General features: G+C 38.2%; 1 protein-coding gene across 2 annotated transcripts in view; it reads left to right on the top strand.

Moving 5' to 3' along the window:
• LOC127422315 (RNA N6-adenosine-methyltransferase mettl16-like) overlaps positions 1-18802 on the top strand; it is a 46683-nt gene that overhangs the window by 15707 nt on the left and 12174 nt on the right. Inside the window, exons 3-9 of one of the 2 annotated variants that reach the window (XM_051665739.1) lie at positions 4352-4539; positions 7777-7917; positions 8017-8129; positions 8285-8427; positions 13152-13221; positions 16194-16331; positions 17962-18051. In XM_051665739.1, coding sequence (XP_051521699.1) covers positions 4352-4539; positions 7777-7917; positions 8017-8129; positions 8285-8427; positions 13152-13221; positions 16194-16331; positions 17962-18051 — 883 coding nt within the window. The remainder of the gene's footprint in view (positions 1-4351; positions 4540-7776; positions 7918-8016; positions 8130-8284; positions 8428-13151; positions 13222-16193; positions 16332-17961; positions 18052-18802) is intronic. The other variant, XM_051665740.1, reaches the window with a different exon arrangement.

Here is an 18802-nt window from a genome sequence, read left to right as displayed (position 1 = left end):
GGACACATTGTGTGGTGGCGGTGTGGCTCTTATGTGGACAACCAAAGTTTATCCTTTTATTTTCTTGGCTTAAACTTTGAGGTCTGGTTTTGCATACAACATAGACTCTCAACTACATGGCCTGAGAATTGCCATAGACATTGTCAACTGCTTTATTAAAAAGCATCTCCTGAGACATGTAAATGTACATCATAAATGTAAATATTGCTCCTGTGTCAGTACAATCTTACACCTCTCTGATTGACTAGCTGGTTATGGGGGTTTATTTGTAAAAACAAACCATATTTTCATTTCAAAAGTAATATCACAATTATCAGGCTTTTTTGTGGTGAAGCATTTCCTCTGTCACCTGGTTATGCATACAAGTCTATTCCAGCCCATTATTTAAAGAGCACATGCTCTCCGTAATGTCAAAAATACTTTTTATGATAGAGGGCTCTCATGCTTAGGGTGGGTTGCAGGTCTTTCTAAGGGCTCTGCAAAATAGCATTTCACACACCATGGCTCCATTCCACGGTATCATAGCCTCACACACACATTTTGCTTCCCTTCAGAGGTGCCAGACATGGTCTGCAGCATAGAGCGTTTAATTACATCTATAGAGGTGTGAACATACGAAGACACCCTAATCTCACCTGCTTCGCTCTTTTAACCGCAGAAACGTGACATTGCAGCAGCAAAATGCTATTAAGGAATAATTCACCCAAACAATATATGTATATATATATATATATATATATATATATATATATATATATATATATATATACACATATACACACACACTACTGGTCAAAAGTTTTTAAACACTTGACTGAAATGTTTCTCATGATCTTAAAAATCTTTTGATCTGAAGGCGTATGCTTAAATGTTTGAAACCATATTAATTTATTTTATTATAAAATGTAAAATTTAATTTTAATTAAAAAAAAAAAGTTTTTGAAATTTATGACTTGGACCAAATAATAAAGAAAAGCAGCCAATAAGTGCCCAACATAGATGGGAACTCCTTCAATACTGTTTAAAAAGCATCCCAGGGTGATACCTCAAGAAGTTGGTTGAGAAAATGTCAAGAGTACATGTCTGCAAATTCTAGGCAAAGGGTAAGTTTTGGGTTTAGTCACAACATAATTCCCATAGTTCCATTTATGTTATTCCATAGTTTTGATGACTTTACTATTATTCTAAAATATGAAGAAAAACAATTATAATAAAGAATGACAAAACTTTTGACCGGTTGTGTGTGTGTGTGTGTGTGTATATATATATATATATATATATATATATATATATACAGTTGTGCTCAAAAGTTTGCATACCCTGGCAAAAATTTTGAAATCTTGGCATTGATTTTGAAAATATGACTGATCATGCAAAAAACTTTTATTTAAGGATAGTGATCATATGAAGCCATTTATTATCACATAGTTGTTTGGCTCCTTTTTAAATCATAATGATAACAAAAATCACTCAAATGGCCCTGATCAAAAGTTTACATACCCTTGAATGTTTGGCCTTGTTACAGACACACAAGATGACACACACAGGTTTAAATGTCAATTAAAGGTTAATTTCCCACACCTGTGGCTTTTTAAATTGCAATTAGTGTCTGTGTATAAATAGTCAATGAGTTTGTTAGCTGTCACGTGGATGCACTGAGCAGGCTAGATACTGAACCATGGGGAGCAGAAAAGAACTGTCAAAAGACCTGCGTAACAAGGTAATGGAACTATATAAAGATGGAAAAGGATATAAAAAGATATCCAAAGCCTTGAAAATGCCAGTCAGTACTGTTCAATCACTTATTAAGAAGTGGACAATTCGGGGATCTCTTGATACAAAGCCAAGGTCAGGTAGACCAAGAAAGATTTCGGCCACAACTGCCAGAAGAATTGTTCGGGATACAAAGAAAAACCCACAGGTAACCTCAGGAGAAATACAGGCTGCTCTGGAAAAAGACGGTGTGGTTGTTTCAAGGAGCACAATACGACGATACTTGAACAAAAATTAGCTGCACGGTAGAGTTGCCAGAAAGAAGCCTTTACTGAGCCAATGCCACAAAAAAGCCCGATTACAATATGCCCGATAACACCTTGACACACCTCACAGCTTCTGGCACTATGTAATTTGGAGTGACGAGACCAAAATAGAGCTTTATGGTCACAACCATAAGTGCTATGTTTGGAGAGGGGTCAACAAGGCCTATAGTGAAAAGAATACCATCCCCACTGTGAAGCATGGTGGTGGCTCACTGATGTTTTGGGGGTGTGTGAGCTCTAAAGGCATGGGGAATCTTGTGAAAATTGATGGCAAGATGAATGCAGCATGTTATGAGAAAATACTGGCAGACAATTTGCATTCTTCTGCACCAAAGCTGCGCATTGGACGCTCTTGGACTTTCCTGCATGACAATGACCCTAAGCACAAGGCCAAGTTGACCCTCCAGTGGTTACAGCAGAAAAAGGTGAAGGTTCTGGAGTGGCCATCACAGTCTCCTGACCTTAATATCATCGAGCCACTCTGGGGATCATTTTGCCAAGACAAATGGGCAGCTATACCACCTGCAAGAATTTGGGGCCTCATAGACAACTATTACAAAAGACTGCACGCTGTCATTGATGCTAAAGGGGGCAATACACAGTATTAAGAACTAAGGGTATGCAGACTTTTGAACAGGGGTCATTTCAATTTATTCATTGTTGCCATGTTTTGTTTTATGATTGTGCCATTCTGTTATAACCTACAGTTGAATATGAATCCCATAAGAAATAAAAGAAATGTGGTTTGCCTGCTCATTCATGTTTTCTTTTAAAATGGTACATATATTACCAATTCTCCAAGGGTATGCAAACATTTGAGCACAACTGTATGTATATTATTTTTATTGTATACTGTGTATTCTATATTGTGTGTATTGTATACTGTACATTACATATTATTATTTGTGTATTGTGTTGTGAGTAATTATGTGTGTATTAGTTTTGTAAATCTGATGTTTATTGTAGATTGGTATGTCTCATCACTGTCATGACTGCTATGTTGCTTGGAACTGCACCCAAGGCTTTCACCCACTGTTGCACTTGTGTAACAATAAAGTGATTTGATTTGATTTGATATACACACACTGGTGGCCAAAAGTTTGGAATAATGTACAGATTTTGCTGTTTCAGAAGGAAACTGGTACTTTAATTCACCAAATTGGCATTCAGCTGATCACAAAGTATAGCCAAGACATTAATAATGAAATAAAACAGCACCATCACTATTTGGAAAAAAGTCATTTTTGATTAAATCTAGACAGGACCCATTTCCAGCAGCCATCACTCCAACACCTTATCCTTGAGTAATCATGCTAAATTGCTAATTTGGTACTAGAAAATCACTTGCCATTATATCAAATACAGCTGAAAGCTATTTGGTTCATTAAATGAAGCTTAACATTGTCTTTGTGTTTGTTTTTGAGTTGCCACCGTATGCAATAGACTGGCATGTCTTAAGGTCAATATTACATCCAAAATGGCAAAAAAGAAAAGGCTTTCTCTAGAAACTCATAAGTCAATCATTGTTTTGAGGAATGAAGGCTATATAATACTTGAAATTGCCAAAAAACTGAAGATTTCATACAAAGATGTACACTACAATCTTCAAAGACAAAGGACAACTAGCTTCATTTAACGAACCAAATAGCTTTCAGTTGTGTTTGATATAAATTGCAAGTGATTTTCTTGTACCAAATTAGCAATTTAGCATGATTACTCAAGGATAAGGTGTTGGAGTGATGGCTGCTGGAAATGGGGCCTGTCTAGATTTGATCAAAAATTACTTTTTTCAAATCATGATGGTGCTGTTTTATTTCATCAGTAATGTCCTGACCTTACTTTGTGATCAGTTGAATGCCACTTTGGTGAATTAAAGTATCAATTTCCTTCCGAAACAGCAAAATCTGTACATTATTCCAAACTTTTGGCCACCAGTATGTGTGTGTGTGTGTGTGTGTGTATATGTATATATATATATATATATATATATATATATATATATATATATATATATATATATATATATATATATATATGGGGATTTAAGGATATATATTGAGGATTTAGAGGGAGGCGGAAAAATCTTAGTGTTGATAATGAAGGCATCCCTTCCATTTAATGAACCTTTGTAAACCAGTGGCAGCTGGTGTTACATTGTGCTTCTCAGCATGGACGTTTTTATGATTAGTACTAATGAACTGTGTGGGGGTATGTGGTGTGTTACAAAAAATGCCTATTAGCTGATCCCTTCCTCCCATTCTTTCTCTATTACCCCCCCATTAAACCTTGTCCAACCCTTCTTTATCCCACAGACTGAACTTCAAAGATCCAGAGGCTGTTCGGGCTCTTACGTGCACCCTGCTAAAAGAGGACTTTGGCCTCACCATTGAGATCCCGCTGGAACGGCTCATCCCCACTGTCCCGCTCCGCCTAAACTACATCCACTGGGTGGAGGACCTGACCGGGGGGCAGGGGAACCCACGGAGGGGGATCGACATTGGTATGCCAACTCACATAATCTGGTGTTATAAAATGTAGGTGATATGACCCAAATTTTCTGTCACAAGTAATGAGTGTATATACCTGTACTGTGGAAAGTCTTAGGCATATAAAATGTTTCACAAAAACATTTGATCTTAAAATGGTTATTTATATCTTTACCTTTAGTGCCAATAAGAAATATAAATACATTTTAGACTCCCAAACATTCCTTTTACAAATAGAATAGAATAGAAGAACAGGGAGCCCTGCAACAGATGGTAGGGCCCCCAGAGAGCCCGCCACTGGGAATACATGATGGGATTACATGAAGAGACAGAAGCATTTAAGAGAGAAGAACTGTGGTGAATTCTTCAAGAAGCTCGGAACATCCTTTCTGCCAACAACCAAGAAAAACTGTGTCCAGGTGTACCTAGAAAAATTGGTGCTGTTTTGAATGCAAAAGTAGTCAGACCAAAAATGTATTTAGGTTTTTTATATTTACTGGATTTAATATGATGTTAATTGATAAATAAAAACTACCTGTGGCATTATTTTTGAAGATGTCCTCACTATGCAACACTTTTCACAAGTGCCTAAAATGTTTGCACAGTACTGTATATACACTCACCGACCACTTTATTAGGAACACCTGTAAACCACTTAATCATGCAATTATCTTATCAGCCAATCGTGTGGCTGCAGTGCATAAAAATATGCCGATATGGGTCAGGAGCTTCAGTTAATGTTCACATTAACCATCAGAATGTGGAAAAAATTTGAACTCATTGATTTCGACCGTGGCATAATTGTTAGTGCCAGATGGGCTAGTTTGAATATTTCTGTAACTCCTGATCTCCTGGAATTTTCACACACAACAGTCTCTAGAGTTTATTCCGAATGGTTCAAAAAACATCCAGTGAGCGGCAGTTCTGTGGATAGAAACACATTGTTGATGAGAGAGGTCAACAAAAGTAATCTCCACTGTCCCGCTCCTGGGCTACAACAGCTGAAGACCATGTTGGGTTCCACTTCTGTCTGCCAAGAACAGAAAGCTGAGCTAGCATTATATAATCGGATGAGTCACATTCAGGGCCATTGTAAAATAGGCAAGATATACACACTTCTGCACGTCATATAATAGTATATTAATGCAGCAAGTTACGACATTTCCTGACATTTGTAAACAACTAAACTCCACTTTGTGTTGTACCTAACAACACCTCTTGATAAGTGCTTCCGCGTTTTCCGTGCCGTACCACTCTCTTTGTTCTCATTACTCCATGTGTCTTTGTCCCTGTCATGTCTAAATAACGTAATGGAGTCCTGTCCATTGATATCCATGTGAATATAGGCCTATCTACCTCGGTAGAGTAAATTATTTACACATTTCTACCGTTCCACGGTATATACAGTTTAGTACCATCGCACCGCCTAGCCCAAGGTGCTATCCTGTTAAAGCTGCTTGTGGTCCCTCGTGATGGTAGTATAGCGCTTGCCAGTGCTGCTTACTGGTTTGCACACACACAGGCTGGTGGAGATTTAAAGCAGTGTTGGCAGTCACACCCAACCACATCCGCTGGATTAAAGTTTACCCCTCCACCACCACCACGATCCATCCTCAGCCATGAAAATTCTCCCTCGAATACAGATGGACTTCTGTCCTTTCTGCATCAAAGGAAACTCTAAATACCCTGACAACTGTCTATGTTTACCCTTGTAACCAGATTGTATGAGTGATATAGTTGAGGCTTGGCTGATTGGGTTAGATTGTGGATTGAAGACCTTTGCCAGCTCTGGGATGAGATTAGTGGTGTTAGTGTCACACACATGATGAATAGCTCTAAATCTCCTCTTATTCAGACCTTATGGGGATCATCTTTGAGTTCTGCTAAATTTCAGGCCATTTTAATGCTGGCTGACTGGGTAATAGATGGCCATAGCTGTCCTGCCTCAGTCTAACTGCATTATAGAATTAATTCCTCACTCTGTCAGGCAGTCTGCTACACTTCATATTATCATACTAACGGTGCAGTCACACTAAGCTTTGAGCATGTGAAATTACTTCGGATTCCACAATGAATATAGGCAACAGGTAATAGTGAGTTGCACTTATGTTGGACATGATATGAATACACTAATAGACAAAATAACAGTATTATTACAGGGATCTAAAATATCACGATTTATAAATGTATTGGTACAGTTTTAATAAATAAATTATAAATAACAAATAAAACTAAATTTGAGTCTGTGGAATTTCGATCTTCTATTGTTCAAAAGTCTTTTTGCTGCACACATTTGCAGGTATATTTGTTGGTATTTTTAGTACGAAGCTTCTTTGCGTGTACATTTTTGCTGTCCTGTGTTTGCATGCATATAAATGGTAGTGAATGGAACACAAAGTGGATTGTGACTGACCTCAGTACATACAGAGTCCCGATGTTTGGTATGAAAATTACACTCATACAACACATTTAATTGAAATACCATTTGGCACAATTTTGCGTTTGTTTTTGTGATTAAATTAAAGGAATAATTCATCCAAAAATGAAAATTCTCTCATAATTTACTCACCTTCATGCCATCCCAAATGTGTATGACTTCTGCAGAACTCAAACAATGATTTTTAGAAGAATATTTCAGCTCATACAATGCAAGTGACGGGTGGCCAGAACTTTGAAGGTTCTTATTAAATAGACTTTTATCATTCTTCTATGCTCAGTTTAGATATTGGAAATCAGTACAAAATATGTTAGGGATAATGTGTAATGTAGTCAGTCGGTCATTATTGTAAAATTAATCCCTTTAGGTTGATACAAGAAGACTGGCTGAATGTAAAATGTTCATGCTAATTACATGGCTGCTTACCAAATAAATAAATGGACATGAAATATTGATTTGAGTTGAAATTATTTTATTACGTGAGAAGAAAGAGACCTCAGGGTGATGCAAGTGACATGAAACTATTGCAGCTATCAGTCAACTGGGACAATGGTCATTGCAGTCATTATGCCAAAATATTTGGCCACAATTGACCAATCAGAATCAAGTATTCCACATAGCCATTTAATAGCTGAAATTAATACAGTTAACACCATAAAGCACGTGATTTCTTCTGTTGAACCAGGGAGCTGTCACTAGGTGAAGCATGTGTTTATGTATAGGCTCATATCTGGAATGGAGGAAGATCATATTTTATTTGTATTTAAACACTGATGTCCTATGGTGTAATGTGACAGGTTTTGGCTGTGTGCAGGTACCGGTGCCTCCTGTATTTACCCCCTGCTGGGAGCCTCCATGAATGGCTGGTTCTTTCTCGCCACAGAAGTGGATGACATCTGCTTTAATTATGCAAAGAGGAACGTTGAGCAAAACCACCTGGCGGAGCTCATTAAAGGTAGGAGTGTGAGACTGAGAGAGAACTTGACAGTTTTATATGTAATTCAACCCACCTTGATCACTGAACTATATATTTATGTCTTTGTGTGTATTGAAGTGGTAAAAGTGCCCCAGAAGACTCTACTGATGGATGCACTGAAGGACGAGTCCATTGTCTATGATTTCTGCATGTGCAATCCTCCTTTCTTTGCCAACCAGTTAGAAGCAAAGGTACATTCAGCACTTGACTTTGAATAGACACTCAAAACAAGGGCTTTAAAGCCCTCCAGGCTGTTTTCCAGCAATATCTGTCTCTGTGCACATAACAATTGCTGTTATGCATTCTTTCTTCTGATTCCTCCCATTTCTACTGTCTCCTCTGTCAGGGGGTGAATTCGAGGAACTCGCGCAGACCTCCACCCAGCTCCATCAACACAGGAGGGGTCACTGAGATTATGGCTGAGGGTGGAGAGCTGGAGTTTGTGAAAAGGATCATCCATGACAGTCTGCAGCTCAAGAAGAGACTTAGGTCACACACACACACACACACACACACACACACACACACACACACCCAAATACATTAAAGAGCACCTGAACTGAATATTAGTTGGTTCAGACAGCTTACATGAGTTTAAAAAAAAAAATAGAAAGCAGAAAGACCAATGGCGGATATATAATATAAGTAAGGGATAATGTGCAGTCAGCCGGTCATTATTGCTAAATAAACCCCCGACAGGGTGAGTAGGGATCTTAAATCATCCTGAAGGGTTTTACTTTGCGATAATGAGCTGTTGATTTTATGGTAAATAAATAAGAGGACATGAAATATAGATTTGAGTTGAAACTTTTTTATAATGTGAGAAGAGACTGCAGAGTGATATATAAGACATTAAACTAGCACAGTGTAGGAAACTGGTTGCCGTTTCCGTGAAGAAAAACAGTTACAGTGTGGACGAGAGGCATAAACGTAGCAAAATCAATGTGTTTTTAATTAGTCAATAGTGTAACATGGATTTAGTGGCCTGAAATGTGCAGTTTAGTGGTCATTATATAAAAATATTTGACACAGAATGCCACGTTTTGACCAATCAATTGAGATTTTTGAAAACTGCTTTTTTTTTTTTTTTTACTTTAATTACTTTTTTTTTTGTTTACTATTATTATCAAAAAAAACATTTGCTTACAATTATCAAAAATATCTAAATCAGGACATCAGGTTTACTTGTTAATCGGCCATTGCCGGTAATGTCAAAGTGGTCAGATATTGCCTGATTAATCAGCCTGGATATGTCAGCCCATCATTAAACTACTTTCAAAACCTGAAGAGCTGTAAGTAGTGTAACAGGAAAGGAATAAACAAAATTGTGTCCAGGTTTGGTGTTTTGGGCAGAGAGTTGCAGGGGGGAAGAGGACATGCTGATGAAAGGAACAGGGCAGATGGAGGCTGGGATGGATCTGTCATTCAGAGTTTGTGTAATTAATTGACAAGCAAAGTAAATAATTACCCAGGGCGGTATCCGGGCCGCCCGACGGGAGCAGCTGTGAGTGTGCCTGGGGCAGACGGCGAGCCCCCGTGTGCCAGGACTGTCAGTGGAGCGCTGAAGTGAGGCATGTGGGGAGGGGCAGTAGAGCAACAAACATTAGGCCTGATTAACCATGTCATGTGTCGAACCCCAAGAGGAAGAACGGATTGGCCCATGTGTGTATGTGTGTGTGCATTAGGGATGTTAAAAGTACCAGTATTTCGTTACAAGTTTATATTATTATTGTTGACTATTTAAGAAAAAGTTTTTTTTTTTTTTTTCTGATTAACAATTTTTATTGATTCACATAAATGTACCTCATAGAACAAAACATATATACATAGAATCAAACTTAACCCCAACTATTACTCATCCCCCTCCTAATCCCACCCTATCCCCAGCAGCATAACAGTGGTCTTAAATATCATAGACACACATGCACACACATAAAAAAAAAATACATAAAAAAGAAATAAACAAATAAAAATAAAAAAACACAACAACAATAATCACACATCCACAAATGACAAATACCCGCCCCATTTCTCCACAAACATTTTATACCTCCCGTTCCTCTGAATGTAACTTCCTCAAAGGCCGCCACCCTTCTCATCTCCGAGCACCACTCCTGAAAAGAGGGTGCTCCAGCCAACCTCCAGCCCCTCAAAATGATCTGCCTGGCGATCATGACACTGGTTAAGACCTAATTTTTTATGTGTCTACTTACAATGTCAATGTATAACCCAAGATACAGAGTCTGGGGCAGAATAATACCTGAATACCTATCACCTCACATACCAGACTCTGCACCTTTAACCAAAACTTTTGAATTTCAACACACCCCCAAAAGACATGGGTTAAATCTCCATACTCTGATTGGCATCTCCAGCAGGTGGGTGTGTCTTTAAGACCAAGCCTATACAATTTAGAGGGGGTCCAATAGAACCGATGTAAAATCTTGAATTGTATAAGGCGCACCCTTGCATCTCTAAATGTATTTGTTCTTTATTACTGACTGTTTACATGAAGTGACATGCTATCAATTAATTTAATTTGTTAATATTTATATTAATATTTAAATTAACTAAAGCACCCTTGAAGAACGAAGGCTGCATTTATACAGTGCACAGCATCATTTTACGTTTAGTTCATTGAGGAAAAGAAAGTAAGTCATGGCCAAACCAAACCCACTATTGGTTTTAATCAATTATTAATGTTCTTCGACTAGCCAAGTTCTCCTAGGTAAGGAATTTCAGGGATGTGTGTGAATAGGAGAAAAATCACCAAACAAATTTTGTCATCATTTTAAGGCTAACTAAAAGAAGCCTATTCGCCCAGTATGTATAAATTAGCCTTAATATGACTAGAGTCTTTGTTCATCTCGTGCAAGTGTATATCATTTTAAACATATTTTTCAAAAATACTGCTCTACTTCTTTCTGTTTAAAAGTTTAACAGTTAGAGTGCACTTTCAACTTTTTTTAATGATAAAGGAATGTGTATAATATAATAATACTTCCCATGGTATCGAGAATTGTGAAAATTCACTGTTAATTGCTAAATGGTTCCAATGGTAATCGAAAACTTGGAAATATCAGGGCTTTTTAAAATCGAGTTTTCGATGCCTGGAAATTTCTGGGAAATAAATAAAATCTCAAAAGTCATGGAAAAGTAATGGACATTTCTATAGAGAACATACACTCACTTAGCTCCTTATTAGGAACACTATGGTCCTAATAAAGTTCCAGACGTGGTCTTCTGCTGTTGTAGGTTTGATGTATTGTGCATTCTGAGATGCTATTCTGCTCACTACAATTGTACAAAATGGTTTTCTGAATCACTGTAGCCTTTCTGTCAGTTCGAACCAGTCTGGCCATTCTCCGTTGACCTCTCTCATCAAAAAGGCATTTCCATCCACAGACCTGCCGCTCACTGGATGTTTTTGGCACCATTCTGAATAACTTCTAGATACTGTTGTGTGTGAAAATCCCAGGAGATCAGGAGTTACTGAAATACTCTAATCAGCCCATCTGGAACCAACAATCATGCAACAGTAAAAATCACTGAGATCACATTTTTCCCCATTCTGATGGTTGATGTAAACATTAACTGAACCTCCTGACCTGTATCTGCGTGATTTTATTCATTTCACTGCTGTCACATGATTGGCTGATTGGATAATCGCATGAATAAGTAGGTGTACAGATGTTCCTAATAAAGTGCTCAATGAGTGTAGATTTTTTTTATAGTTTTTCCTCTGCTCTAAAATATTTCATCATGTGTTAGATATTGCTCTTGTGTAGAGTAAAACTTGCTCTCAAGCCATAGTGATGCCCCATTTGTCAGTGAATCGTTCTGAGTCAGTTCTTTTCAATTAATTAAATTGGTCTAAATGATTCATTTGCAAATCAGTCTGAATCAAAATGATTTAAAAAAAATCTGTGTCAAAAAAAAGGGTGAGTAGTTCAACTGAAAAGACATAGAGAAGTCATGGAAAATCATTGATAAAAAAGGTTGAGAATCTTTTCGGTATCGACTACTGAAATGTTATCGTAACATCCGTAGAGTGTACGCATACAAAAGTTGATTGGGCAGTTTGGAAGGTTGTTTCTTTTTATTTTTTCTGACATTTGCATCAGATATTAGACTTGCTGGTAAATCTTGTTTTTATGTGTCTTGTGCTCATGTTGAGAATTGACTGGTTTCCACAGGGGAAGCTGGGCACTCTTCCATCTCGCTGTGTGTTAGCAACTCCCCCCTCTCTCGTGGGTTCAAACTACGCAAGCAGAATGTAGTCAAAGAGTGTGTGTGTGTGTGCGTGTGTGTACTCTAAACCGGCAGGTGCCCGTAGAGCCAGCCAGGCATTCTGATTGGCCCTCTGAGATCCCTCTTCCTCTCCTGCCCCTCGAATCTGTAATTAGTGTCAGTCTTCCTCCGTCCCCTCCTCACTCGCACTCATCCTAAATACAACTCTGATTTTAACAATTGCCATACGTCTGTGCTATTGAAAGTGTAATTGTTACTACTTCCTCCTCAGGGCTTGATAAATGAAAGAATGCATAAACACCTCCTGTTCAAGCACTGATAGATTGTGGAGACCCCGTTAATAGCTGAGCATGCCATGTGCTGTGGTGCCACAGCCTCCCTCCAGTGTCTCCAACACTGGAGAACATGTTTGAATATTAGGGCTCTTTAATATTTTATTTTACAAAATGAAGTGATTACCAGTCCCCCAAGTCTCCTTATGCAGTCTTATGTTTGTCTTATGTGTGTTCCTCTATTATGACCAAGGCAAGAGTTCGGCCCTTAAACAAAATGTAGAGAAGTTCTTCAGTGATAAAAAGCGGGATTATTTCTGTAAAGTAAATTTAGAGATTCAAAAGAAATACCAAATTTGACTTAAGCATTAATAAATTATACATAGATTTTACTCTCGCTGTGGATTCTCCTGCCAATCTCTGTGGACACTGGATGTTGAAGCCTTATCTTTTTATAATATATGCGGATATGCATTGATTTTTGTCTCATGTGCAACTTCAAAGCTCCCTGTCAAGGTGGGGTTTTTAATTAAACATCCAGTCTCAAACCTTAAAAAACAAAGAGTAGCCAGACTGACTGTTTCCACAGAGTGAGCCCGTATCCTGCAATATCCTGCAGTTTATTTGATGTGCTCTCATGGATCAGCTGTCAAAGCTTGAGGTTTCACATCCTCTTTTTTTTTTTTAAAGGTGGTACAGTTGCATGCTGGGAAAGAAGTGTAGCCTGGCACCTTTGAAAGATGAGCTGCGGAAACAAGGGGTGAGTTTTCCTTAGACCTGTGTGTTTGTGTGCACGCGCACAACACAAATTCCAATTTAGTTTCAAATCCAATCATTAAGACTGATTATCTACACTTTTTTATTTTGCAAGTGATAAAATCAGATCTGTTTGTTCAGACAGTGTAGTCAATATTCTGTTTATCTACACTGATCAGTTCTGTGGATGGAAACACCTTGTTGATGAGAGAGGTCAACAGAGAATGGCCAGACTGGTTCGAACTGACAAAGTCTACGGTAACGATAACCACTCTGTACAATTGTGGTGAGAATAATATCATATCAGAATGTTATTCTGAGATGCGGGTTGGTGCTGTTTTGGCGGGACGAGGGGGACCTACACAATATTAGGCAGGTGGTTTTAATGTTGTGGTTGATATATATATATCAGTTGCCTTAGAAAAGACTTAAGCGTAAGCACAATGCCAATATACATAAGATATAATTTTGGATAAAGATGATGGAAAACCTCTGCCACTGCCCATGCCTATCACTCACCTTTCAGCTAAAGTCACCTTTTCTGAAGTTAATTTGCCCAAATTGCTTGGTAAAATGTTCTGTTTTCCTTATTAAAATCACTTGAAAGGGTTACTTTAAGCTTAAACATTTGAAAGGATAGTTCACCCAAAATGAAATTTCTCTTATCATTTACTCACCCTCATGCCATCTCAGTTGTGTATGACTTTTTTCTGCTGAACACAAACAAAAAATCTTAGAAGAGTATTTAAGCTCTGTAGGTCCTTACAATGCAAGTGAATGTTGGCCAGAACTTTGAAGTTCCAAAAAACATATTAAGGCAGCATAAAAGTAATCTATAAGACTCCGGTGGTTAAATCCATATCTTCAGAAGTAATATGATAGGTGTGGGTGAGAAACAGATCAAAATTTAAGTCCTTTTTTAATATAAATCTCCACCTTTGACCAGCCCCAACCAGTAGGTGGCGATATGCACGAAGAATGCAAATCACCAAAAAACAAAAGAAGAATATGAACGTGAAAGTGGAGATTGATAGTAAAAAAGGACTTTAATATTGGTATGGTGAACTCACAATGCATGTGAGAAAACAAACGACAGAGGCATTTGAAGCATTCATAAATATACTGTGATTTTAAATCTACTTGAAATCAGACCTGACTGTTCAGACTGAGATACATTACAAAAAATCTGATTTGAAAGGGATTTCAGACCACATATGGATGTGATTTGGATCGGGATTTTATGTATTTTTTGTTTTTCAGACTACAAAAAAACTAAATGGACAAAAATTTCTGCTGCCTTTCTGCATAAAGCCACTTCCGACCTTGAGAAATGTAAACAAAACAAGATGGCGACTTTTTTACGGCAATTATGGTACAAATGTAAAAACCCTTAACACTAAATGCTTCTGTTTGATCTAGAAATAGCTGACAAAAAGTAAAAAAAAAAAGGTACATTTTGTATTACATTTTAATTGTTAGTCACCACTATCTTGGAAATGACATCAAATTATGCTTCCTACTGAGGTTGGGATTGAAAGATCTGTCCCGACTTTAGCTACATCCACACTAATACATTTTCGTTTGAAAACACATTGATATTGCTGCGTTTACCCCTCTCATCCATACTGGATTGGCATCTTCCTCCAACGAAAATGGAGCGTTTCTCCATTACCGCATGCTTTGGGAAAGATGATGTTAGGAAACCGAAAATAGAGTGTGGGTGTGGCCTTTACAAGTACGACGCCACTCCAGTGGTCATTCTCATGTATGAGGTGGGACAGTTCCGAGTTACAATTCTGGAACACAGCATTAGATCTCTACAAATAAACAAGTGGGCATTTCCCCAAGACTCCAGGTTAATTGATCATAATGAGTTTCACTAGCATGGCCTAAAAAACACCACAACGGGGAGCCCTAATGGAGTAGAGTTCATTAGTTCGTTAGGCATCATTAGTGCCACATCACCCCTCCATCTGCGACAACCCTCCATTACCTCTGCCTGTGTCTGTACTGTCAGAACTCTCTGATATCTGTGAATGAAAAGCATTCGTCCTGCTCACAGGTTATTAGTCTGGTGTCAGTCAGTCTGCTCCCCTCCATCCTGATGTGTAATTTTTTCATCTGAAGGTGCCATAGTTCTGTTGCCCCTCATTAGAGTCACTGTGCTCCTGGCTGACATCCAGCAGACTGAGCTACTTCCTACTCTCGTTACTGGGGCTGTAATTAATATGCTAATGAGGTTGATTTTTTTTTCTCATTTGTACTCTCACTTTCCCCTCTCCTTTTTCTCTCCCTTTATCTGTTGTTTGAATGACCTCAGTCTACAAAGGTTAAACTGGGGTGGGTTTTTCTGAAGAGCAGTGTATTATAAGGGTGCAGTGGGAGTTAATTTCACCCTTAGTTCACCCCTGACACTCATGAATGTGTGTTATAACACACCTCCCACTGTGTGAATGGCAGGTCTGTACCACTAACACTTACTAAAGCTTCTGGGATGGTCTTGTGACGCTCATACACTGTATTTGCTGGGGTGCAACGATTTCTATAAAACATTGGGTTTTGTACGGTGTTTATAACGAGACATCTTCTCTCAAATTATAAATTGTTTGTAGTGATTTTTTCATTACTTAAACAGAACCCAAAAGAGGGCAAAGAAAATAATCAATATTTATAAATTGTCACTTAAGCAGTTTTGGAGCCAGCATTGCTTATACACTCACTAAGCACTTTATTGTGAACACCTGTACAACTACTTATTCATGCGATTATCTAATCAGCCAATCATGTGGCAGCAGTGCAATGCATAAAATCATGCAGATACGGGTGTGGAGCTTCAGTTAATGTTCACATCGACCATCAGAATGGGGGAAAAATTTGATCTTAGTGATTTCGAACATGGCATTATTGTTGGTGCCAGATGGGCTGGTTTGAGTATTTCTGTAACTGCTAATCTCCTGGGATTTTCATGCACAACAGTCTCTAGAGTTTACTCAGAATGGTGCCAAAAACAAAAAAACATCCAGTGAGCGGCAGTTCTGTGGACGGAAATGCCTTATTGATGAGAGAGGTCAATGGAGAATGACCAGACTGGTTCGAGCTGACAGAAAGGCTACGGTAACTCAGATAACCACTCTGTACAACTTTACAGAATAGCATTTCAGAATGCACAACACATCGAACCTTTAGGCAGATTGGCTACAAAAGCAGAAGACCACTTCGGGCACTTTATTACGACCGTAGTGTTCCTAATAAAGTGCTCAGGGAGTGTATCTTTCTTGTTTTTAGATGCATCTCTGGTTTGTGTTGCTGAACCATCATGTGTCAACCATCAAATGTATCACAAAATAAAAATAGGTGTCTTTAAAATTACAGTGTAGTGTATTTTGCTGCAGCATATGGCTTAATGCTTGTAAAAGTGTGGTTGAAAACGAAATATCTGTAATCGGAACAGTATTGGGCAATTATAGTGTCTTCATCATTATTCATAACAGCGAATAACAGCGCATTTCTACAATGGCATTGGTGACTTTTGCGTGATGCTGCATCTTCACCACTATTGTAGGTGTCAGCGCAACACAAACAAATACTGAGTGGACCTGTAGTATTGAACTTTGCGTCCAAACAAGCAAAATAAGCTAGTTGTTGTTGTTTTCAATTAGTGCATATTATGGAATATTGGGAGAATACACTTGGAAAGGTAGGCTACTGAAACACTCCTATACATGATGATTTGTTCATAATGTGATATACGCTGTTAAGTTGTTAATTCTTTGACCATGCCTGATTTAATGATTAGCCATTATCGGCTTATTTAGGGAACCAATTTCATTTATAGTTCCATTATTGGTTCAGTATGCTGAATGTTCCGGTTAGATGATATGCAAGCAAGTCTATTACGTAATCAGTGGTCTTTTTTTTGGTTTGTGTCGTCAGACATTAATATCCTTTATTAAAATTAGCTCAATTATTAATGTAACATTAGTATTTTTATTTCTGTTTATATTTGCAGTCACGCATAAACTGAATGCGCCTGTGCTCCCTAAATGTAAAGAAAGTTCAATAAAGATTTGAATCTTCTGACTGCTGTTCTCCTGTTCTACAATGCATCACACATTAATTTCTCAGTTTTTGAGCTAGTGAATGTAATTGCCTTGTGTATTTTTAACCAATATTCCTGTACAGTGCAAATTGCACCTCCATTTACATTTAGTGTCTTAAGCATATTTTGGAAATTAATTATTAATCATTCCAAAATCAATTTGTGATGGATTTTTATATAAGCCTAATATTTGGATACATTAACAGCCCTACCTACTTCATTGATTAAAGTAGTATTACATTTACAAGTTTTAAAAAAGGCCTACGTTAAGTCATTATACCATAACACAGGGCTTAAAAATTATTTAGAGCTAAAAGACCGCAATGCAATGGTTTTTAATGGTACATGTCACTCTATTGTGCTTCATTTTCGTTTACACCCTATTTTCCCGTTACACACACAGAGCCCAAAAAATTATGTACCAAGTAATTTCTAAACCGAACCAAAACCGCATAATCATGATACAAAATGAACCATGAGAAACTATTGTTACACTCCAGGTATATACACTTACTGTATACAGTTTCACAGAGATTCTCCTTATTCCACATCATTTTAAAACAAATGTCATACAACATATTTGACTATTTGAGCATTTGAATCACTGAGCAAAAACATTGATAACATCCTCATCTTCCTTTGCAGGTCCCCAAAGTCACTCACACAGAATTCTGTCAAGGTCGAACCATGCGCTGGGCCCTGGCTTGGAGTTTCTATGACGACGTACCTGTACCGGTAAGCCACGAGCTCTTCATGCCTTAGTTAAAGTCAGCAGAGAGTGCCTGCCTTAGTTTACAGAGAGTGTGCCTGTCTTAGATTAGACAGTAAGGAAGTCCTCATGTAACCTATGTACCATAGACTTCACAGCCTGTCTGTTTTATGTGTTTGCGTATGGGTTCGTATAGGGAAGGCAACACCTGCAGAATATTCACTGGGCTCTGCCCTCTTGTAAATAATGCATCTTTAGCCCATTCCATCAGACACACTTGACCTGCTTCCCGAGGCACAGTGCACCTCCTTCGACGACGTTTCATAGCAACAGTTTCTCGGGCAGGGCAACAATGCTATATACTCACGCGCTTTAGAAGGCAATGAGGAACAGAGCAAAAGGGAAGGAGGTATAAAGGAAAAAAGGGCTGAGGGGATGAAGGAGGGGGACAGGGGGATGATTTGTTATGGTCTTTCAGGAGAATTCCCCAAATCCCAGATGCCTTTCTCCTTACGAGCACTTGAGCAGAAAGATTGGCCTACATATCTGTCTGCATGCGAGCCACTCCCCTCCCTCTCCACCTTCAGCAAGCATACAGATCTCTCAGATATCATTCTGGAGCTGTATGGATATGTCTAGATTTTAGTGAAGGGTCACAACAGTTGACTAGTCATCCAACAGTCGATTTTTTTCTTTTGATATTTTTAGGTGCTTTAATTAGCATGCCGAGAGTGTGATGTGCTTTAGCTGTTATGCAGTTTACACGTTTAACCTTCT

The sequence above is a fragment of the Myxocyprinus asiaticus genome, chromosome 31 (assembly GCF_019703515.2).
Source record: "Myxocyprinus asiaticus isolate MX2 ecotype Aquarium Trade chromosome 31, UBuf_Myxa_2, whole genome shotgun sequence".
NCBI classification, from domain to species: domain Eukaryota; kingdom Metazoa; phylum Chordata; class Actinopteri; order Cypriniformes; family Catostomidae; genus Myxocyprinus; species Myxocyprinus asiaticus.
Note: the sequence above shows the minus strand (reverse complement) of the source record. Positions and strands in the feature narration are given on the sequence as shown.